General features: G+C 42.8%; 2 protein-coding genes across 5 annotated transcripts in view; one reads left to right on the plus strand and one right to left on the minus strand.

Annotated features, from left to right (window-relative positions):
• DRP2 (dystrophin related protein 2) overlaps window positions 1–13,695 on the plus strand; it is a 35,815-nt gene extending 22,120 nt beyond the window's left edge. For 2 of the 4 annotated variants that reach the window (XM_039330552.1, XM_039330578.1), the window contains 11 exons: window positions 794–951; window positions 1,672–1,838; window positions 1,915–2,026; window positions 2,792–2,928; window positions 3,380–3,445; window positions 4,493–4,558; window positions 5,209–5,352; window positions 6,282–6,510; window positions 7,232–7,352; window positions 7,809–7,895; window positions 8,855–13,695. In XM_039330552.1, the coding sequence (XP_039186486.1) occupies window positions 794–951; window positions 1,672–1,838; window positions 1,915–2,026; window positions 2,792–2,928; window positions 3,380–3,445; window positions 4,493–4,558; window positions 5,209–5,352; window positions 6,282–6,510; window positions 7,232–7,352; window positions 7,809–7,895; window positions 8,855–8,907 (1,340 nt within the window). In that variant the 3' untranslated portion in view covers window positions 8,908–13,695. The remainder of the gene's footprint in view (window positions 1–793; window positions 952–1,671; window positions 1,839–1,914; window positions 2,027–2,791; window positions 2,929–3,379; window positions 3,446–4,492; window positions 4,559–5,208; window positions 5,353–6,281; window positions 6,511–7,231; window positions 7,353–7,808; window positions 7,896–8,854) is intronic. The other 2 variants (XM_039330562.1, XM_039330570.1) reach the window with 2 other exon arrangements.
• Window positions 13,696–14,454: 759 nt separating this feature from the next.
• Window positions 14,455–20,451, minus strand: LOC120302354 (aryl-hydrocarbon-interacting protein-like 1). Its single transcript, XM_039330590.1, has 6 exons — window positions 20,140–20,451; window positions 19,249–19,428; window positions 17,982–18,170; window positions 17,496–17,672; window positions 17,255–17,396; window positions 14,455–16,548 (listed from the first exon to the last, which is right to left on the minus strand). Exons 1-6 carry the CDS (start codon window positions 20,233–20,235, stop codon window positions 15,137–15,139), a joined length of 2,196 nt encoding a protein of 731 aa, XP_039186524.1. The 5' UTR covers window positions 20,236–20,451; the 3' UTR covers window positions 14,455–15,136.
• Between the last annotated feature and the right edge of the window lie 1,765 nt (window positions 20,452–22,216).

A 22,216-nucleotide genomic window follows, 5' to 3' on the forward strand; every position in this document is an offset into this window, starting at 1 on the left:
ATCTAGCAGTTTGAAAGCATGCAAATGTGGATAGATTAATAGCTACACTTCCAGCATTCCATGTGCCTTTGGCGTATAGCCATGGTGGCCACATGACCACAGAAAATGTCTTTGGGCAAATTCTGCCTACCTAGGCCAAGAAACCAAGATGAGCACCTGAGCACTAGAGTCAGACACACCTGGATAGGGAGATCTTTACTTTTACTCCTTATTAAAACCGAGCAGTAGAATAAATCAGATTTGGGAGACATTGTTGCCCAAATAAGATTGAATTGTCCATCTGGTTTCAAAATGGGTTAGGGGCATGTTTTTCACTGCTTGGGGGGGGGGCAGCAAACTAATTTAGAGCACAGGGATCAGAATGGCTGGTACCCACTGCCCTGTTTCTTAATATTTTGCCATCCCAGCCAGCGTGAGCCTGTCTAAGGCAGATGCCTCATGATCAAACCTCCCCTTGCTACATGCAAGATTTCCACGGCTATTTTCTTGCTATGAAAAGACCCCCTGAATCTAAAGCTTTGCAAAAGACTGCCAACATTTGTAGCTGTGCCAAAACTAGGCATGCTCACATATCGGCCGTTGTGTCTTTTTCCAAAGAATTGGAGCCTTCACAGAACTGAAATTTTTCCCCTCCGCATTTCAACAGTTCAGACATAGGTTTGGGTCAAGCTTATTTTCTTCCTATGAGACCAGGAAGATGGCATTGAGGAAGGCTGCAATTCCAGCCACTCTTCCTCTTCTCTCTCCTCCCTGTTCTCTGCGGCTCCTCCACGCCCTTCCTTCCTGCTTTCAGATCTCTTTAGCCAGGTGGCCAACTCCAGCGGGCTCTGTGACCAGAGGCATCTCGGCATCTTACTGCACGAAGCCATCCAAGTCCCACGACAGTTGGGGGAAGTGGCAGCATTTGGCGGGAGCAATGTGGAGCCCAGTGTGCGCAGCTGTTTCCGCTTTGTAAGTGAAGTTGGTGGGGCTTCTGCCAGGGGTACCTGTGGGAGGGGTTGAAAATATCAAAATGGCAGGTGCAAGGATGGATGGTTTTAAGCAAAGAACCTCTTGTGCATGCTAGATTTTATATATTACAAAGCCTTGGGAGTAGATCCACTACAGCTGCAGTAAACTGTTACATAGCCACAGAATCAGGGTACCTTCCTATTGCAATATTTCAGTTCCTTTCATGACTCATTATTTGCAGGTTGTAGCCAATACAGTTATGCTAAAGCGGAAATTTATTTGCTATTTAAACTGGAAATTTATTTGCTAGACTGAAACATTTCTCTGTAAAACTCTAAACAAAAAAACCTAAATACAGGGACTAGCAGGATATCTAATCCTACTCTCCAAAAGTTGTTTGAATCCAATTTGCTGTCATGTAACTTGTTAATTATCCAAATCCAATAATTTTAACCCCGTTCAATCATTCTCAAGCCCAAGGAATTGAATATAGTATCTCACAGATTCAGAGGAAATAAGATCTGCTACGAACTCTGCATAGGTGTCAGGAAGGGCATCCAGCCAGTAAACACTCACTTCTATCCGGTCGCCCCGATTCTAACCCGAATTAAGGGATTACAGGGTCATTAAAAAGGAGAGTTTTATATTGCAGATTCAGAGGGAAAAGGTGTACAGCCTTGAAAGTTGTGGGATCTGATTTTTCTCCTTTCCTTCTTCTAGGGAAATGGCAAAGCAGCCATTGAGGCAACTCAGTTCCTGGAATGGGCAAACTTAGAGCCACAGTCAATGGTGTGGCTGGCCGTCCTTCACCGAGTAGCCATTGCTGAGCAAGTAAAACACCAGACCAAGTGCTCCATCTGCCGGCAATGCCCTATCAAAGGTTTCAGGTATGGAAAAAAACACAAAGGGCCATTCAGCTGACAGGCTGGTGGGTAACAGCGAACAATTTTCCGGTTGCTCCAGATACCGCAGCCTCAAGCAGTTCAATGTGGACATCTGCCAGACATGTTTCCTGACGGGACGAGCCAGCAAAGGCAACAAGCTGCATTATCCTATCATGGAATACTACACGATGGTAAGAGAAGGAAGGCATTGTCTGCAAAGTACTGTGCGCAGCGCTGGGACGCTGCTTAAGCGATGCTCTGCTTAGCATCCTTATGGGGCCGGTTGTGCAGTCCTGCATAGGCCTGGGCATATCACAATTGGCTACGTATTACTGATCCTCCCCTTTTATTTATTGAAAAAAGAATAAGGATTGGGGAATCCAGTGACATATACTTCAGATGAGTGTGCAACCTAGATTTCGGGCAGGTTGACCTCAGCAAATTGAATATTGAAAAGTGTGTGTGTGGTGGGGGTGAGTCTCTCAAAATTGACCAATCAAATCAACCAATAGTTCATTTCTCAAGGGATGTTTTTAATCATGGTCCATGGGAATGACCTTAGCAGACGGGGGGAATTGCTGCAACCAAAGGCAACCGTTGGATAAGTAGCAACTTAGCCTACAGAAGGAACGAGAGCAAGGCAAACGTCACAGAAAGGACCCCCCTTAGTTTCCTGAGCTCTAAGGGCAAGGGGGGAGAGAGAGAGAGATATCTTCAGACTTGCAAGATTCAGTTAATGTAACCTTAGGATAAAGTAGAACAAGTACTTCCTGGTGTACTTCTTGCCTGGACTACCTTGCAAGGCGGATGCTATTAGACAGGCATCAGAATAGCTCAACAGCTTCTTGCTTTGCATGTCCTGATTATAACCTTCCAAAAGATCTGTCCTGCTCCTGTTGGAGTCAGTCACGTGCTCGACAGAAGGTGTCCCTGTCTCTTAATCCCTTCCTCCGCAGACCACTTCCAGCGAGAACATGAGGGATTTTGCCACCACCTTGAAAAACAAGTTCCGTTCCAAGCAGTACTTCAGCAAACATCCCCAGAGAGGATACCTGCCAGTCCAATCCGTGCTGGAGGCCGACGTCGTTGAAACGTGAGTGGAAAGTGGAGAGACAGCTGGAAATCCTATTGCCTTCCACTTCAGAGCTCCTCTGGGCAGCCAGATCTGAATTTAGGCATTTGGGGTCATTACTTCTCTTTTATAAAAGACTGGAAACCTTTTATGGGCTTTTTGCTGAAAATGGATAAGAACGAACTGGTGATTTCTGGATTGGCTGATTATTAAGGGGTGGATATGAGGGGGAAGGAAGCCCGTTATGTGTGTTCAATTCTTTTTTCATCATTTCTATTCTATATTGTTTTGTGTTTATCTTTCAACTCTGTTAAAACCTTTATTTAATAAAAATTATGTGTGTAAACAGGAACGTTGGGCACTGATTCTCAGAGACCCTTTCCTTGTCCAATTGAATGTAGCAGATGTTTTCACTGATGTCCTAATAGTTAGCTATTTAAAATTTTACCCTTCTTTCGGGTATTTTTTCCAGGCCAGCCTCTTCTCCGATGTTACCACATGCTGACACCCATTCTCGGATTGAGCACTTTGCTAGCAGGTGAGATTTGGAAGCTCTCAAAGAAGGAACCAGGAACGGGCCAGGAAAGTCTAAGGCAGTGTTTCTCAACCTTGACCATTTTAAGGCATGTGGACTTCAACTCCCAGAATTCCACAGCCAGCACCTTGCTGCCCAAGGCCAACCAGCTGATATCTCTCTCACCACCCAAATGAAAGCATCTTCCACCCAAGATTGGTCTTATTTTCCCCTGCTTCTCTTCCTAGTTCTAAAATATAGCAATGATAAATTGAAACCACCAATCCTCTTGGGTCAAATCATGTCGGATCCACCAGCTTTGGCTTGGCCCCTTGCCGGCATTCTGTCATCAATTGGGGAAGGGAGGGGGGAACAAATGGGCAATAAAGCTGTATGACTTTATGATGGGAAATTGGGAGGGGGGAAATGACAGTTGAGGAAGAACAGAGTGTTTTGGTTCTTACTGGCGCACTGGCGTCTTCAAGGCCGTTTTCTCTGAGTGTGGAATTTCACCAGCACAAACACCTCAGTGTTTCTCAAAATATCCTGGTGGTTCTAGATTGGCTATGCATGCATAGACCGCAGGGGGAGGGCTAGGGAAAACCAGGGTTTCAGTTCTGTATTGGTACGCAGGAATTTTAGGTTCCGCTTGACTCTCCTGCAATCAGCATCTTGTCTTTTCACTTTGAGAGTTTTACTTCCTTAAAGGATCAGATTGGGGCAGGTCTGACATATCATTTATATCTGAGGTCATTACCGCCCTCATCTGAATGAGAGGGCCTATCCCAAGGTCACATAGTAAGTGGAAGAAGTTCAAAAGATAGAGGAAGAAGAGGCAAACTCAGCTGGTCTACTCTAGGCTAGTAAAGTGATAAACAATGTTCTTTAATCAAATAATCAAACTTAACTCATCAAAAGTGATTCCGGGTGGCACACAACCACAATGTAAAAAACTGCAGGTATCAACTCTAAAAATCCATATTGATAAACATCACAAAAATTAAAGATACAAGCCTTAGATGACAAAGGGGGATAAGCCTTGTCCACTGACTCTGCTTTCTTCTCTTGTAGACTTGCAGAGATGGAAAGTCAGACTTCTTCTTTTTACAATGACAACCTTTCTCCAGATGATAGTCTGTGAGTTGCAACTTCTCACCTTTTTTCCCTTTTCATCTCTTATTTTGCGTATCCATTTTTTTTTTTTTTTTTTTGGCAACCTGGATCCTTCTCAGCCCACAAACCTAATCTAGCCCATTAAGCCAACTCATCTTGCAAAGATGGAAAATGGGGGAGCCAGAAGACCACTGGGCAGAGGAACATAATTCCTAGTTGTCTGGTTAGATTAATTTGGCTGGCCTAATGTGAGGTCTTGAATAAACTGTCCCTCTTCACTGGGTCTCTTTTGAGTTTGAGAAAATTTTAGGCTGAGCATCCTCTGGTGGGCCATTTCCTCTGCCAGGTGTCCAGTTGGTCATTGGGAGCATCAGATTGTGGTTTCCATTTTCCAAATTGGCCCAGGACAATGTATCCTGCTGGTGCCACTTCTTTCTGATACTGCTGATCAGCAGAGAAAATCCTTCAAAGAAACCTGGGGCAGATATGATCCTTCTGGGGTTGATAGACCCTGGCAAATACATGAGAATTCAGATGTTCCCCCTTGTTTTGTCTCATGGAAGCTTTGGTCCTTTAGCATCTCCATCTCTTCTCCATGGATTCACATTCTTCCTCACAACCCAGTTGCTCTTCTCTCCACTACCTCAACCTCATCATAGCTCTATTCACAACAGGGATGAAGATCAATATCTTTTGCGCCATTCCAGCCCTGTCACAGACGGAGAACCTATCTCCAGCCAACAGGCCCAGAATGGCACCAGGACAGATGATAAAGGAGAACTGGAAAGAATTTTGGCCCACCTGGAGGATGAAAACAGGTGAGCTGGTGTTGATAACTGAGTGATAACTGAGGTCTAGCAGATCTGGTCTTCCAAAAATCAGGGCAACTGCCAGATAGCCGTTATTTTATCTCTTCAATCCTTAATTCTTAGCAGCTAAGAATTGGTTTTCTGTATTTTTTGCTGTTACCTTCTGGTTAACTGACTTTTTCAAGACCAGATCTGGTAATCCAACCATCTGATAATGTAATCGCTGAAACGCAACATGGCAAACCTCACATGGGCTGCATTTCTAAATATACAGGGAGTAATAAGCCAAAAATAACTCCCATAATCCCCAGTAAATATTCCAGGCTGGAATTTTCTTTGAACTCAAATTAATCAGTGTGGGGGGGATCACATTAGGAAAGGTCATGTTAAGCCCCTGATCTGGTGGGTTGTTGTTGGTCCCTCAGCTGGATCTAGGGTTACCAGATCCAGATTGCAAGAGTTCAAACGCTAGATAGCAACAAAGAGATAGACAAAATGTTAATTGTGGGGTCCCGGGTGCTGTGCTCTCTGCACTTCGTTGTTTTCTTGAAGAGGTTTCATTACACAACTCAGTAACATCCCATCAGCGCACTGATGATGTTACCTAGTTGGGTAATCAAACGTCTGCAAGAAAGTAACCAAGCTCAGAGCGCATCAACAACCCCATCGTTCAATCCTGAGCTGCAAATATTATTCGGACAGCCATTTGTCCGAAATGGTGAAGGGTTTCCTGCCTGAGTAGGGGGTTGGACTAGATGACCTCCAAAGTCCCTTCCAACTTGACTACTACTACTACTACTACTATTACTACTATTATTATTATTATTATTATTATTATTATTATTATTATTATTATTATTATCTTCTATGAAAACCTTAATTCTCTGCTGCCGTCTAGCAATTGAGATCTGGTGGCTCTAATGGGTTCCTTTCCACAGGATCCTTCAGGGAGAGCTGAGACGTCTGAAGTGGAAGCACGAAGAGGCCGCTGAGTCTGCACAAGGAGCTCCGGAAACAGCACAGGATCCCCCTAGTGAGGAGCTTTTAGCCGAAGCCCGCATTCTTCGACAACACAAGAGCCGCCTCGAGACCCGGATGCAAATCCTGGAGGATCACAACAAGCAGTTAGAATCTCAGCTGCAGCGTCTGAGGGAGTTGCTTCTTCAGGTAACTGCACACCAATGTTTATTCTGAAGAAAGGAGTGGGTTTGTGGGTAGGAGGAATTGGAAAACAGCCAAATGCTCTGTTGTGAGTTACCCTGAAACTCATTTAGACCGACCTTGGAGCCGTATGAAGGCCTTCACTGAGACTGCAGCTTTATTGTCGTGGGCCAAAACTTTCCAGTCGTTGCTTATGTATTTTCAGGAAAGTAGAATCCACAACATCTCACTCAGCCTGGTCCACCATCTTATTGCTGAGAAGTTGGACTATTGTTTACCTGAATTATGCATTCCTCCATCTTTATCCATTAATAGATAGGATCAAGGCCCAATTCAACCTTCCCCCAGCCATTTTTCTGAATGCCGTGGCTGAGTATTTTAGCACTGAAGTCCATGCAGCTGGAGGGTGCCCGCTCTGAGCGAACCTCACCAACTTGTTCAGATATGCTGTTCCTATTTCCTCCAGCAAATCTGATATTTAACCCACAAGCAGGAAAAGAGAACGAAAGCACATTCCTTTCTTGGCCATCTTCATTTCTGCCTCCTCGTGCGTTAATCAGTCTGGATACGTTACCATAATCTGTATGTGCTATTTTTCTTTTATAGAATGTTTTCTTGTGATGAGATTCACGCACGCAGTTTGGCCACCCGAGGCTCACAGAGAGCGCTTAGCTTAATTTCAAAAGCTGCTGCCGGCCTTTGTTAATTTTCTTTGCCATCTCCCCAGCCACCAGCCAATTCCAAAGAAGAAGGCTCTGCCACGTCCACCGTGACTTCTTCTCCTCAACCATCTGAAGGGAGTCAGCCGAGGGAAAAAGATGCAAGCACGCCAAACACCGAAATGGCAGGTAGATTCTGTTACGCTGTGGAGCTTCTCCTTCTTCTCAGTAAAGCATTTTCTCCCAGTGTTCCTCACTTTGACACTTGGTGACCCACCAAAAATGGGGCTTTTTCGAGCACCTGTTGAAGTCCACACCTCTTCAAATTGCCAAACACTGACTCGGTGTTTAAAGCCACCCTTCTCAACTAGCGTCTCGGAAGAGAACAACAGCAAAGGGGGGGAAAAATGACATGATAAATTCACAAAAGTAAGTGCAAAACTTAAAATACACAGCAGCCAAGTAAAACAATAAAGGCAACTGTATTGAGGGAGGGAGGAGAGGGGTCTTTGCAATGCAAAGTGGGAGCAGGCTCACATATATTGCCCCAAGAGTCTTCGGCAGTTGGAGTAGCATGGGATGTTTCCAGGTCTCTGGTCTCTCCTGCAGAGTGGGCATGACCGCTTTTCTTGTCCTTTCTCACAGATGAAGTAGAGGCAAAGTCCCAGGATGTCAGCCTGTGCCTAGAAGATATCATGGAGAAATTGCGGAATGCTTTTCCCAATTCCAGAGGTAGAATGCAATGAACAGTCTCAAAGTAGTATGTGCAGGTGGAGGAACTTTCGATAACCCATATCCTCTCACTTGGCATCCATTGGAAGCCTGCCTCCCAACAGCAAGGGTGCATCATCTTAAAAAATAGATCATGCTGGCGGGGCCTGTGGAAAGAGATAAGTCAACTTTCACATGTAAATTTTATGTGGATGTTTTCGCCGGTCAGTTGTCCTAAGAAAGATTAGACTTCTGGCTGTAAATCCTGAGACACTTTGTTGGATGATATTGATTTAGAGCAGGAGTCTCCAAGCTTGGTATCTTTAAGACTCCGGGATTCAACTCCCAGAATTCCTCAGCTGGCTGAGAAATTCTGGGAGCTGAAGTCCACAAGTCTTAAAGTTGCCAAGGTTGGAGACCCGTGGTTTAGATGAACCTGGTTTACAATAGGCTGTTGGTTGGCTGATAATGTGATGAAAATCCATCAAGAGAAGGAGAATGGAAGAAGGTATCTTGAACAAAGAGCTTAGGCGTTGATTGGACTCTGAACAGAAGTATCTCATAGCTATATACCGCTCCATAGTGCTTTATAGCACTGTCTGAGATGTTTATAGAGTCAGCATATTGCCCCCAAAAATCTGGGTCCTCATTTTACCGACCTTGGAAGGATGGAAGACTGAGTCAACCTTGAGACGGTCAGGATCAAACTCCAGGCTGTGGACAGAGTTAGCCTGCAATCCTGCATTCTAACCACTGTGACCTCAGGGCTCCTTGGTGGGACCCCCTCCAGACCCTCACATGTCAAAGTTTTAGCTAGTGAAGAATAATTTATGGCTGGGGGTGAAAGATGTGCAAAATTGCTGGGTATGTCCCATTCCATTAGCAATGAACTTTTGGTTCCCTGCAGGAATCCAATGCAAGTAAACCAGACTTTATCCTTTAGATGTGCCCTAAGTTACAATCCTCTCTTTTCCTAACAGGACAAAGACCTAAACCCTTGGCCTTGTGGAAGAAGTCTCTCACGTTCTCCTAGAGACTTAGAATTGGCAGCTGCTGGTATAAGCCACCATCTTAGCATTTGCTTCTGGTTCATTGGCTTCTGATTGAGGCCTGCAATTCCCAGTCTCTAACTGTTTGCTAATTGCTTTGCCAGCTTGTTAATATTAAACCTGCTTTTGCTCATCAGTGATGTCAAACATCAAGATGTATCCGTCCTCCTGGTGAAGCTGCTTCACCCCTTCTAAAATCAAGCGCAGGGTGTAGATACGTCCATCCCCATAAGATGTGAAAAATCTTTAATCACGCTGAATGCCATCTTGTTGCAGACATTCCATGAAGTCCTGACAAAGGACATGACCCTCATTAAAATAAATCAGGTCTGTACAGATTTCAAAAATGTTTGGCCCCAAACATTTTGGGTCTCACGTCAACGTAGTATCTCTGCTCTTCATTAAACCAGCCAGCTCTTTTTTTTCAAGCTTCTGTGGGAGTTGAAAAATGCTGTGGCTGCTTGAAGAGACACAATCGGTTCCTAGAAGTTCAACATTGCTGCTTCCCAAGCTGTATTCTTAATGATAAACCAGCGGGCACCACCACGAACATTGTTGGATATGACTCTATTTTGTTTTCTCTTCCAGGTCCAACCTCCTTAATCTAACACCTCCTGAAGGCAACAGGCTTTATCTAACCAGTTCTTGCCAACTGCTATCCTCCTTCCTCTTCACTTCTATCTTTCCCTCATGTGGTGGGTTTCACTCGCATCCTCAATGGAGAGTTAATCAGGATCTGTGCAAGCCTGGACTCCCTGCAGACCTCTACTTAGAGACTTCAGGAGACTTCCCGGAAGAGTGATCTAGGATCAGCAAAACAAAGTCAAAACCCAGTGCCAGAAGAAGCCCAGGTTTAAGGAACTGGGAAGGGGCAAATGGAAAGCGAAGGGAGAAATCTTTCCCAGCAAAACACTGACAAAAAACAGTGGCCTGTTCTCTTTTATGGTCTGTGAATTGTTGCCGTTTGTGAGATCCCTTTGGAATTGAGGTGACCTGCTAAGGATCTCGCCTAAGCCGGTCAAGTAGTAGTTTAAGATAGCAGAGACTGAAACTGCTTTCATAAGAACTGATTGACAGATACTTTAAAAAAAAAAAGACAATTTAAGGACATGAAAAGAAAATTACGTTTAGAGATTAGGATATTGTGAAATGACCGCGTATTTCCATACCTAACACGCTCAGCGGAAACGATGGAACGAATCGGAAGAAATCTCACAGACTTAGAAGAGAAAGAATAGATTTTGGAAATATATCATTTTAGCCGCAGCAGCAGCAGCAGCAGCCGCCTTATGAGTGATAAGCTTTATAACAAAAAGCCTTATAGTTTTATTTGTGTGTGTATACACACAGAGAGAGAGAGAGAGAGAAATACAATGTTGTCTATATTGTATTTAAGTGTAGTTATGGACTCCATCATGCATTAAATTCTAATTCCTGGTTGTATGTTTGTTTTGCCTTGCCTCTTTCAGTCTTGTTTCAAACACTGAGGCTGATAAGTTTTGTTTTTAACAGGATGGAAGAAAAATCTTTGCTCTCTCCCCGTTTTTTGCTTTAGCAGGGTTTTCAAAAAAAAAAAAAAAAAGGCTAGCTTTGTCTTTTGGCACCGGATTGCTCTCCACTGGAAAGACTCTGGAGCAGGGAGATTTGGGGGCCTTCTTCCATCCCTCTGGTTGATCTACACATTGCAGCATGAAGCCCATGGGTCAAGGAGGTCAGACAAAATGCCTGGGGTGAGCTCTTGCCCTGCACCTTTAGTATGGAGTAGAGTTAAAGCGTAATTGATTGAAATGCTACTCAGAGTCTTGCACTACCAACAATAGAGAACATCAATAGCTCAGTTTTGTACTGCGGAGTCCTCAGTGCTCTCCAAGCTTGCTTGTTTGCTTACAGATGTCTCCTTACCCAACTTGATAACATCATCAGTGCTAGAAGGGAGTGGATTTTCTCCCTGTTTATATATATGCTAGAAGGGAATGGGGGTTTTCTCTCTGTTTATCTATAGTAGCTTGCCCTTCCAGTTTTGGTGGAATTGTGGTTTTTCCTTGGTAGTTTCTTTACTACGGTATTGTTTCCCTCTTGTTTGTCTGGTGGTAATCCCTGCTTATCTGGGTGTTGGTTGCTGGAGAGGACTGATTTTGTCTTTTTTGTTTCCTTCTTAGCTTTGTTATTGTCTCCTTTGAATGGTGTGTAAATATGCCTCCTCTCTATGTGTCCTGATGTTATCTAGCTGGGTAATGAAACATTTGCAATCAAACAGCCAAGCTCGGAGAGCACCAAGGACTCCAGAAATTCCAAACAGATTTTCTAGAAAGGAGCTCTTCAAAACAGGCAGTTTTGTCTTCTGGGAAACAATCCTTTGCATATTTTATTTCTGCCACAGAATATTGCTGTTGGCCAGAAGGACCGAGAAGATGTGAGCAAGAAAACATAAGCACAGGCTGGATAAATTATGTATGCTTATCACTGCTGGAGTGTAAGTTTAAGCCAACGTGCTTCTTATTAGAATCATTCAAGATATTTTTTTTTAATTTCCACTGATTTATAATAAATATACATTGTTGTGTAAGAACAGAAGGTGGGAAAATTATTCCAAATTTCTCCAACTGAGAGGGGATAGGTGATACAGATTCCATTGTGTCTATGGGATAAAGAGAACAAAATGGACAAAACAAATAGGAAAAACAAGTATGGCCCAGATAAGTCTTCTCCCATGTATTAGTTTGGCTGGGTGAGAATAGCAGGCACCCACATCATTCACGTGCATTCAGCATCCATTTTGTCACAGGACTGACACGTGTGCCAGTCAGGAGCAGCATCTATGGAGATTCTCAGTCATCCAGCATATGGTTGTCCCAAAGGAGTTTTTGCAAAAGGCAACTGGACTTCCTATGTTTTTCTTGAAGATGTTTCACTTCTCATCCAAGAAGCTTCTTCAGTTCTGTACCAATGGTATACCCATGATGGATGTTGGAATATCTAGTCAGTAGTAGTATTTACAACCCTGAATTAAAGCCATCAGTATGGGTTGGTTGGAGACTGTGAACTCTGATTTGTTCTAAAGCAAACATCCCTTGTAGAGCTTGGGTTTTAGTCAAGTATGTTGGATGGTTTGTGTAGTGTCGAATTTAATGCGCAGTGATTGGAACAAGATCTCTGTATATGGCATTTACCTTTGCAGAGCATGGGCTGAAGAGCCGATAAAGGAGAATATCGGTAGCTCAGGGTTGAAATGAGTTCTTGCTGCTCTTTGAGCTTCATTGTTTTCTTGCAGATGTTTTATTACCCACTGGGTAACATCATCGGTGAACAGATCATCCGTTCACTGATGAAGTTACCTACTTGGGTAATGAAACATCTGCAAGAAAACAAACTACGAGAGCACCAAAGGCTGAAGAACATCTCTGTTCAAAAGAAAGGTGCGCTTTTTGAGGCCTCTCTTAGACAGTTGCCCTGTTTCGGTGCACTTGTATGTTACAGTTGTTGCTTTAGCAGTAGAAGGTACACTGGGTTTTTACTTTTCAGTGGATGATGCCAAGAATGGTTCTTCATTGTAACATTGTGAATTGTCAGGAAGTCTACAGAGGTTGAAAGTAGGGTAAGCCGAGAAGAATATTGCAGCATGTCAGGTTATTTTATAAAGTGGAGGAGAGACTGCGGCATTTTGAATATTTGGGTAGGTTCCATGCAGTAAATATTTAAAGACTGTCTGGGATGGTTGCTGGCTATAGAAGGAGGCAAACTCTGGAGTTGCTGCTTGGATTTGCAGATGCTCTGCGGGAAGCCAGGTTGAATGGGAGCTCCAACAACCAATGTTAAATCAGCCTCTTGGAATTAATGGTTGCGTTCGGCTGCAATTCTCGCTATTCTACTCCTACAGCTGTACAGCCCTTTCTACTTTTTGCATTTCAAAAAAAAAATTTTTTCTCCAGGAAAACCTGGGGAACGCAATTTTACGACAGTGATTTGTTTTCCTGGTATTCGTTTCATACCGATCTAGTAGAGTTTCAGCTTGATATGTTTGAAACATTCCCTCTGGATGCTTCTTGGAGTTACTAGGATTAGGAACCAGAAGTTGACTTGCAATACCCTGTCAGTGTTGGTGAGAGTGTTGCTGGTTGACCCCAAGATTAATACTAGACCAACAATCAAGCAATAAGCAATACCTCAGTCAAGGAGCTACCAATTCAGTCAAATAGTCAACAGTCTAATCAAATAACCACCAAGAGCACTCTCGCCAACACTGATAGGGCAAGCCACTAGAATATAAATTGAGAGCAAACCCCAATCCCTTCTAGCACTGATGTTACCTAGTTGGGTAATTAAATGTCTGCAAGAAAACAAACCAGTTCACAGAGAACCAAGGACGCAACATGAAAGGATGTAATAGCTGGGATTGCCCTTTCAATGTGTAAATAGACCTAATCCTTTCTATGGCATGTGGTCATTGCCAGCACCGGTTCTCTGGAGGTGCAGCATCCTACTGCCAAAGAGATGGCCAGCAAGTTCTTCTCCTTTGATCTCCCAGGACATCTTTTGTGGTCCATCCACAGAAGAGGAGCAGCCAAGAATAAACTCAGAATTTAGATTGTTTGATGATGGAATGAGGGGAGGACTCTCTTGAGTTAAAGCAAGTGAATGGAGGGAAAGGAGGGTTTCTTTCTCTAAAGATCAGGAGCTAATCTTGACAGATTATAATGTCTTCACTCGAGTCTTCTCCATTTCTTCTGTTCTGGAAAACGATGACAATAAATTTGTATTTCTGTTGAATTTCCGTTGCTTGGTTTGGTCTCTGATTATGTTGGGATTATTGCTTGCCTTAGAAAATAGTGCCAAGCTCTGGGTTGCATCTTCTGTTCATAACTTGAAAATGAATTACAGGTAGTCCTCGACTTACAACAGTTCATTTAGTGACCAAAATTATAACAGCACTGAAAAAAGTGACGTAGGGCCGTTTTTCACACTTACAACCGTTGCAGCATCCCCATGAACACCTGATCAAAATTCAGGAGCTTGGCAACTGACTCACATTTATGACCGTTGCGGTGTCCTGGGTCATGTGATCCCCTTTTGCAAGCAAAGTCACTGGGGAAGCCAGAGTCATTTAACAACTGTGTTATTAATTTAACAACTGCAATGATTCACTTAACAACTGTGGCAAGAAAGGTTGTAAAATGAGGCAAATTCACTTAACAAATGTCTCACTGAGCAAGCTCCATTGTGGTCGTAAGTTAAGGACTACCTATATTCAGTGTTAAACAGATCTGGGGACACCAAATCTCCATCTTTCTCTTCCCATAACATCCAAAAAGGAAGTTTCTTCCACTTTACATTTATAAAATTTTACAAGAGGCTTCGAGGCTTAAGAGTCAGTGAATTATTCCCCTACTGACTGTGGCTTGAACACTTTAATTTATTTTTTCTCAGGCAGGTGGCAGAATTCAAACATCCAGATATTATTGCATTTTAAAGCAAAGGGATACCTCTACGAGTTATTATTGGTGGGCAGAACATGAAATAAATTGAACGCTGTCCAAATAATTCATTTAATCTGATGAAAATGTGATTAAACCAATCTAGTTTTTTTACCCTAGCCTGCACTTACTATTTTGGATAATACAGCGCTCAAAGGTCAGAGTAGCCCCACCGAGTCCAACATACATTACGCACTTTTATTGTAAAGCTTGTTGGGTTTTAGCAATCGCAATTTCATCTTTACTAATGGAAAACAACACCACCAGATTTACGACGTTAAAGGTCACTCAATATTTAATTTCACAAAAACACTGCCAGACCAAGGAAGGCCAGCAAGGGGTCATGGTATGTTCTCTTGGGTTTAGAGGCAATGAAATAGAGAAGAAAGATCTTCTAAGTGACTTGTTGGGATTGTGAGATCTTAGAATTGGGATATCTGTTCTCAGGAAGTCGAGTTGGCTCCTTCAGCAAAGGAGATGAGATCTTCATGTTGGCCCTCTTTCCAAAGATAAGCTGGTTAACTGGCTCTCTCATACTGTCACTTTCAGACTATTTTCCTTCTTGGAAACCAGTTTCCTCCTGCATCAAGACAGTCTGACCTGGGATAGAACCATCCTTTTGAACTGCCGTTTCCAACCCAGCCATCTCTCCTGAATAAACACTTGTCTTTCATCTTCTGTGCAGTACATGGAAATGATGCATTCCTGACATCTGAAACCATCCCCAAAGACGTTCTTCTCCTCAGATTTGTTCAGTTCCTTCTCTTTTTTCAGGATCTTCCCATGTGACTTGCAAACCCACCTGCTCCGTGTCAGACGTTGTTCCTCGTGGCCCTATCTTTGAATTTGTAGCTTCAGTGCTGGGCATTAACTCGGCCTCAAAATATTCCAGTCCTAACTCATCCCATTCAACCTTTTCCCGTGTTGTAGAGTTGCCCACCATGTTGGTTCCTTCCTTGTCACATCCAGCTTTTTCTTCATGGTTATCTCTCACTTCCCTGTTAGTCTCTACGCTTGCACCATAAGTGATGACTACTTTCCCACTATCTTCAATGGATGGCACTCTGACTTCATACCAGTTTGCTTCAGGTCTACATAACTTCTTTTCTGGCTTGGAATGGTCATCAATCTCCCCTTTTTCCTCCCTCAAAGCTACTTCTTCCACCAAACTGAAACAATCTGACTCTTCTTTTCCTCTTTGGGACTTTTCTTGTTGGACTTGAGAACAATCCTCCTCTTCAAAACACTTGACTCTCGTACCTTCCTTGACATGTTCTGATCCAACATCTACGTTGGCCTGTTTCCAGTGATGATTGTGGGCTTCAGTTTCTCTGCTCTCACAGCTTCCTTCATATTCTCCCTTTTCAGTGAACATATCCAGCCCAATCTTCACTTCAGTCTCACAGTGTCCTTCTCTGGATCCTTCTTCTATGACATTCATGGGCTTTACTGCCATCCCATCAGAGTTACTAAGGATAGCTCTGAGGTCTTGCTTTCCTGTCAGTATTGTCGAATCTATTTCTCCATTTTTATCCCAGACCTCAGAAGTCATCTCTGCAGCTTCAACCTCTACTTCTGCCTCCTGTAACCCTGGGCCTAATTGTTGTTCATCCTCAGAACCTTCTACCATGCAGTTTCCAGAATTGGGAAATAATTGTCTTTCCTCCTGATCATCTTGTGTTTCTCTTTGTTTTGCAGTTGCTGTTTCCTCCATTTTTTTCTGAGGGACCAAGTCCTCTTTCTTTTGTTCTTCAGCCTTTACCCAGAACCCTTTCTCTTCTTCAACTACCTTTCCCTCATTTGTTCCACTGTTTTTCGCCCCAAATTCTCTCTCCTGCTTCGTAGCTTCTGGGTTGTTTTGCTTCTTTTCTGCTGCGAGGCCATAGCCAGCCTGCTCTTCTTGCTCCACCGAAGTTTCTTCAGATCCCTCACTTGCCCCTTTTAAGACAGGCTGCTGGAACAGATCTCGGTATCTCTTGCGATCCTCCACATGTTTCGATCTCATCCTCTCTCCCAGGATCTTTAATTCTTTCCTCACTGCGGCCGCCAGCGAGGGATCCAGCTGGGCCGCTTTCAAGAAATCTGCTCGGGCTTCCTTCTCGTTCCAAACAGCAGCGTGAGCTTTTGCCCGCTTGAAATATGCCTTCACATTTCCTAGGAAAGAACAAAGATGGTTTAAATGTTCCTAAGCAAGTCTTGTAAAATGTGATCATTCACAACCACTTTTCCAAGGTCATCCTTTATGTTCAAGGACCATGGTTACTGAGATGAGAACACCACAGAAATTAGTCTATTCTGTCATACAGACAACATAATCTTATGGAAATATGGCCTCTATCACAAACTATAATGGGGACAAAAGGAATAACTTGAGGAACAGGAGGAAGAGCCGTAACCAAGACAACAGTCCAATAAAAGAAATCTGAGTCCATGGTAGAAATGTAATTTGAGAAAACAGAATAGAATAGAGTAGAGCAGAGCAGAGCAGAATAGGATTGGATTGGAATGGAATGGAATAGAGTAGAGTAGAGTAGAGTAGAGTAGAGTAGAGTAGGATTGGAATGGAATGGAATAGAATGGAATGGAATGGAATAGAATAGAATAGAATAGAATAGAATAGAATAGAATAGAATAGAATAGAATAGAATAGAATATGATTGGAATGGAATGGAATGGAATGGAATAGAATAGAATAGAATAGAATAGAATAGAATAGAATAGAATAGAATAGAATAGAATAGAATAGAATAGAATAGAATAGAATAGTTGGAAGGGACCCTCATAAATGATGGTTTACAACCACAATGTCTAAGTTCATTAAGACAAAACCAGTCAAAGCAGAGCAAAGCGACTGCCATACCGCTGTGCTTCTGGAGGATTTCTGTGGTGTGTTCCAACACTTCGTAGTATTCCCCCAGCTCTAGCAGGCACTGGCAATAATTCAAGACAAGAGGAGTGATGAGGTTCTCTAGCTTCAGCCATTCCTCCTCCCATGGCTTCTCCTGTTAAAAGGAAAGAAGGAAATGGTAACTATGAAAACCATGGCCTTGACTATACACACTTTTGTTGGCCTGGTGATCTTATCTCCCTCCATCTCTCACCTTAACCTGAAGATTGCGCAAACAGATGACAGCTTCCTGATATTTCTCTGCTGCTTCCTTGAATTTCCTGCACAAGACCAGCCGGTTGCCCTCAGTGTGTAATTTTGGCACAGCAGCCAGCTTCTCATCATTATTCATAGCCCATGTGTCTCTTCTGTAGGAAGAAGGGTCCTCCACCTTGAGAAATCAGGGAAACAATGGATGGTTATAAATCCTGATTATCCAATTTACAACCCATCATATTCTTCACTACCTGTCAGCACAAGTTACTTATGTAACAGCAAACCAGTCCATTCTGGAATGTAAATCACCAGGGAAGCTACTTAAAAATCAAGGTAAGGATGTAAGAAGAGATGCTGTGGAATCCAGCATAGAGAAAACCTTCTAGAGATTATAATCTAAGAAGGTCCACCCGTCTTAAGGTTGCCAAGGTTGAAAAAAAAACTAGTCGGAAGAGCTCAAAACACCTTTCTGAGGTGAACTCACTTTGAATAGCTCCATGATGAAGATGAGGGGCTGAGGTGTCTTCTGTAGTTCATCCAGGTCTTCGTAGCCTGTGCTGTGATAGTCAAACATGTTGCCCATTCCACATTGGTGATTCTGTCCGTGAAGGGGCTCTTTGCCCGCAGCAATTTGCCTCAAGCCTTTGGAGACCAAGGCATACATTCCTGTGTGCTGGAAACATAAAAGGGTGGAAAGATGGGGATCCATAAAAATGCTCACAGATACTGGAGCAGCAAAGATACAATAAAGCAGGAGGAACAGAAAAACAGGTAGCGGAAAAAGGAAACTTTTACGCAGAGCTTAAGTGTTGAAAGAAAGCAGGTGCAACATCTAGAGGACCGTGGGTTCACCAACCCCTTTCCTTCAACCACACCACCTCCAACAATACTTAGATAACCAAGGAACCCTTGCCTATATTCATTCTTATTCTGAAGATCACCATCTAAGGATCAGATGTTATTATTTATATTATACATGTATTACAAGCTATAGCAATTGTATTCAGGCTCTCGGTGGATCACAGCATAAAAAGCCATAATAATTACAATGAATGATGTCAGAACCAACCCTCAAAAATGGACAATACATCAGGCACAATAATACGCCTTGAGTCTCCAGATATTTCACCTAATTTTCAGAAACGTGCTCCTAGGACAGGGGTGGGGAACCTTGGCTCTTTTATGACTTGCGGATTTCAACTCCCAGAATTTCTGAGCCAGATTTTATGACTTGCGGACTTCAACTCCCAGAATTCCTGAGCCAGCTAGGGAGTTGGAGTCTGCAAGTCATAAAAGAGCCAAGGTTCCCCACCCCTGTCATAGGAGAAGCTTTATAGATACGGCATGACTACAGAAGATGTTTATTGCAGAGAAGAAAGAGTCATTTATGCAGAACATAGAAACTGAGTTGTATATGTATGCCAGCTCCAGGGTTTCATCCCCAGATAAGATTCATGCTGGATCAGACCAGCATAGCTGACCAGGGTCAATCAAATGCCTCCAAGAGATCCGTGAGCAGGACATAAACCAGCTATGGCTGTCGTTATTCTCTGCCACAAGCAGTCTGAAGATACGACCGATCAGCCCATGTGCTAACAGAGAGGCAGCACTGCCCATTCAAACATAATCTTTCTCCTGCTTGAGCAGGGGGCTGGACTAGAAGACCTCCAAGGTCCCTTTCAGCTCTATTCTATTCTATTCTATTCTATTCTTATTCTTATTCTATTCTATTATTTCTTAGTAACACTCACTACAGCATCACACCAGAACTCCGCCACCTCGTTGATCCGCATGGAGGTCAGTAACGTCTCCCACACTTCGATTTTGAACATCTTCCCCACAATGATCTCCATGGGAACCCCACTACTCCGGCTGTCATCAATCACTGTCCGCTCAAAATCATCTTTCAGGGTCTGGAAGTGGAAGGTGATCTACATTGAAGGAAGGTTACAGTTAATCCTGATTAGGGACTTGCCTGCCTAAATATAGATCTTTATCCCCAAGGTTTAGCAAATGTTTGTTTCTAGATGGGATCCCGATTGTATATTCCTCTTCTTTCTCCAGCAATGAGTGGATGGCATCATCCCATAAATACAGCCTGAGAGATGCAATAGTCTTAATCTATCCTGAGAAAACATGTGTGTTTGTGTGTGTCATTTTTTTAGATTGAGAGTTCTGCATTGTTCTGCAGTTTAGGAGTCACAGCTTTGAGTTCTCCTACCGCCCCTAAGATGAGACAAGAGAACTTGGAATTGACGCCTGTCTGTCTGTCCATCTGTCTATCCATCCATCTAGCTAGCTCTCTCTCTCTACACAAACACTTTCTTAAAATAATTTTTATAAAATTAAAAACTAAACACAAAGAAATATAAAAGAAACAAGGAAAAAGATATAGAAGAAAAATGGGAAAGACAGAAAGATTAAAGAAAAAGTTAATAGATAGATAGATAGGTAGATAGATAGATAGATAGATAGATAGATAGATAGAGAAAAAAAAGTAAAGAATATTTCCAGACAGGAATTCCACTGCAAACTGTGCATTCTGAACGAATGGGATCTGCTCTCCAAAAATAGCCCTTTGGCTATTATGGCTAATATACAATTCCTGTCTTAAACTCAAACCTGCTAGTTAGTGCATTTACCTTGCTCCCATCCTGAAAGTGAGGCAGTTCCCCGTAACCTCCATGCAAAATCTTTTTCTTGACTCCTTCCACATTAAGGAGGTAGGTTTCTTCCATTGCTCTGACGTGGCGATTCTAGCGTTCCCTTTTCCTTCAAATCTGGCCGAAGGCAATTCTTCTCTTTACAACAAGCCTCTTCAACCTAACTCATTTCCATTTATTTAGACCTACATGCCGCAACAGAGGTCCAAACAGTTGCAACCGACTCTGGATAACTATCTAGAGCTCCTTACAGCGCAAAGAAACCCTTTTCAGAGGCTGAGAACATCTTTTCAAGGGCTCGGTAGAATATTAATCCTCCCTAATCTTCTTTCAGCCAGGTCAATGCAGGATTTGCCGTCTTAAAAATTTTAAAATTAGATCAGGCTAAACAAAGGGTGCCAATAGCTTTCTGAATGAGACTAGCCAATTCCTACAAGGGCTGCAGATCTATGAAGATCTGACTCTTCCCTTAAGCCTTGGGATAGGATGGGGAAGTTGAGCTGGAAGGCTCTTTGGTCTGGTGCCTCTGTGTGTGTGTGTGTGTGTGTGTGTGTGTGTGTGTGTGTGTGTGTGTATGTGTGTGTGTGTGAGAGAGAGACAGACAGACAGAGACAGAGAGACAAGAGACGTACCTTTGTTTCCATGTTTTATGGACTGTTATTAACCATCTAGTATCATTGTATGAGATTGGCAGCCATATAAGCCCCCTAAATTAGAGGTCCCCAACCCCTGGTCCATGGACCGGCACTGGTCTATGGCATGGCAGAAACTGGTCCACATAAACAAGCAAAGCCCCATCTGCAGGATGCAGGCAGCACACGAAACCACGTCCCTACCGGTTCGCACAAAAATCTCTCCATGGAACCGGTCCCCAATGCCCAAAAGGTTGGGGGCCACTGCTCTAAATAAAGTTCTGAGTGAGGAACTCAGATCTGGGAGGTGTTACTCCAGGCTGTAGGCAAAGCTTACGTTAACTGTACAGGTAATCCTCAATTTATGACCGTAATGGAGCCCAAAATTTCTGTTACCAAGTGAGACGTTTGTTAAGTGGGTTTTGACCCATTTTATGACCGTTCTTGCCACAGCTCTTAAATAAATAAGTTCTTAAGTTAATAACATGGTTGTGAAGCAAATCTGACTTCCCCGTTGACTTTGCTTGCAGGAAGGCCGCAAAAAGTCGGGACAGTGTAACCGACATAAATATGAATCAGTTGCCAAACAGCTGAATTTTGATCACACGGCCATTGGGATGCTCCACATCGTAAGTTTGAAAAATGGTCTAAGTCATTTTTTTCAGCGCCTTGTAACTTTGAATGGTCACTAAATGAACTGTTGTAAGTTGAGGACTACTTGTATATTACTGTATAGAAGGATATTTCTATTAAGCAGGGCAAAAATTTTCCTCTCTAAACGATGGATATCTTGAACAGACTAATTCTAATCCTAATTTTTCCTCCTTTCTCACTGTACTTTTGGACTATTTTCATATTTTTATTATTCCGTACTTTGCATCTATGTAAGTCTAAACTTTGTTATGTTCCAGTTCTTATGAGATCAAATCCATTTTCAAGAGATGCCCTAACATGAAGACTCTAGTTTAACACAAACTGAATTTTTGGAGATAAAAATGCCTTGTTTTTTTCCCCCCGACATCTGGGAAAACATCTCTTCTAAGGCATGCTGGCTGGGGAATTGTGGGAGTTGAAATCTATACAGCTTCAAGTTGTCAAGGTAAATTTTTACCACTATCAATTTTTGAAGCTGGAATTGTTTTCCGAGAATGATTGCTAGATAGTAGGCAGCTGTAGCCAATTTAATAATAATAATAATAATAATAATAGTAGTAGTAGTAGTAGTAGTAATAATAATAAAGTTGGAAGGGACCTTGGAGGTCATCTAGTCCAACCCCTGCTCAGGCAGGAAATTCTATACCATTTCAGACAAATGGCTGTCCAGTCTCTTCTTAAAAACTTCCAGTGTTGGAGCATTCACCACTTCTGGAGGCAGGTTGTTCCACTGGTTAATTGTTCTGTCAGGAAGTTTCTCCTTAGTTCTA

Source organism: Crotalus tigris, unplaced genomic scaffold, assembly GCF_016545835.1.
Source record: "Crotalus tigris isolate CLP2741 ecotype Arizona unplaced genomic scaffold, ASM1654583v1 scf7180000017622.5263843, whole genome shotgun sequence".
Classification (NCBI taxonomy): domain Eukaryota; kingdom Metazoa; phylum Chordata; class Lepidosauria; order Squamata; family Viperidae; genus Crotalus; species Crotalus tigris.

Excerpts from the sequence above, each read along its gene's own strand:
- LOC120302354 (XM_039330590.1), bottom strand. The coding sequence starts at position 20,235 with ATGGAAGAAACCTACCTCCTTAATGTGGAAGGAGTCAAGAAAAAGATT. Across the intron at positions 19,429-20,139 it reads ACTTTCAGGATGGGAGCAAG|ATCACCTTCCACTTCCAGAC; the intron begins GTAAATGCACTA and ends CCTTCAATGTAG. Across the intron at positions 17,673-17,981 it reads TCATCATGGAGCTATTCAAA|GTGGAGGACCCTTCTTCCTA; the intron begins GTGAGTTCACCT and ends TGATTTCTCAAG.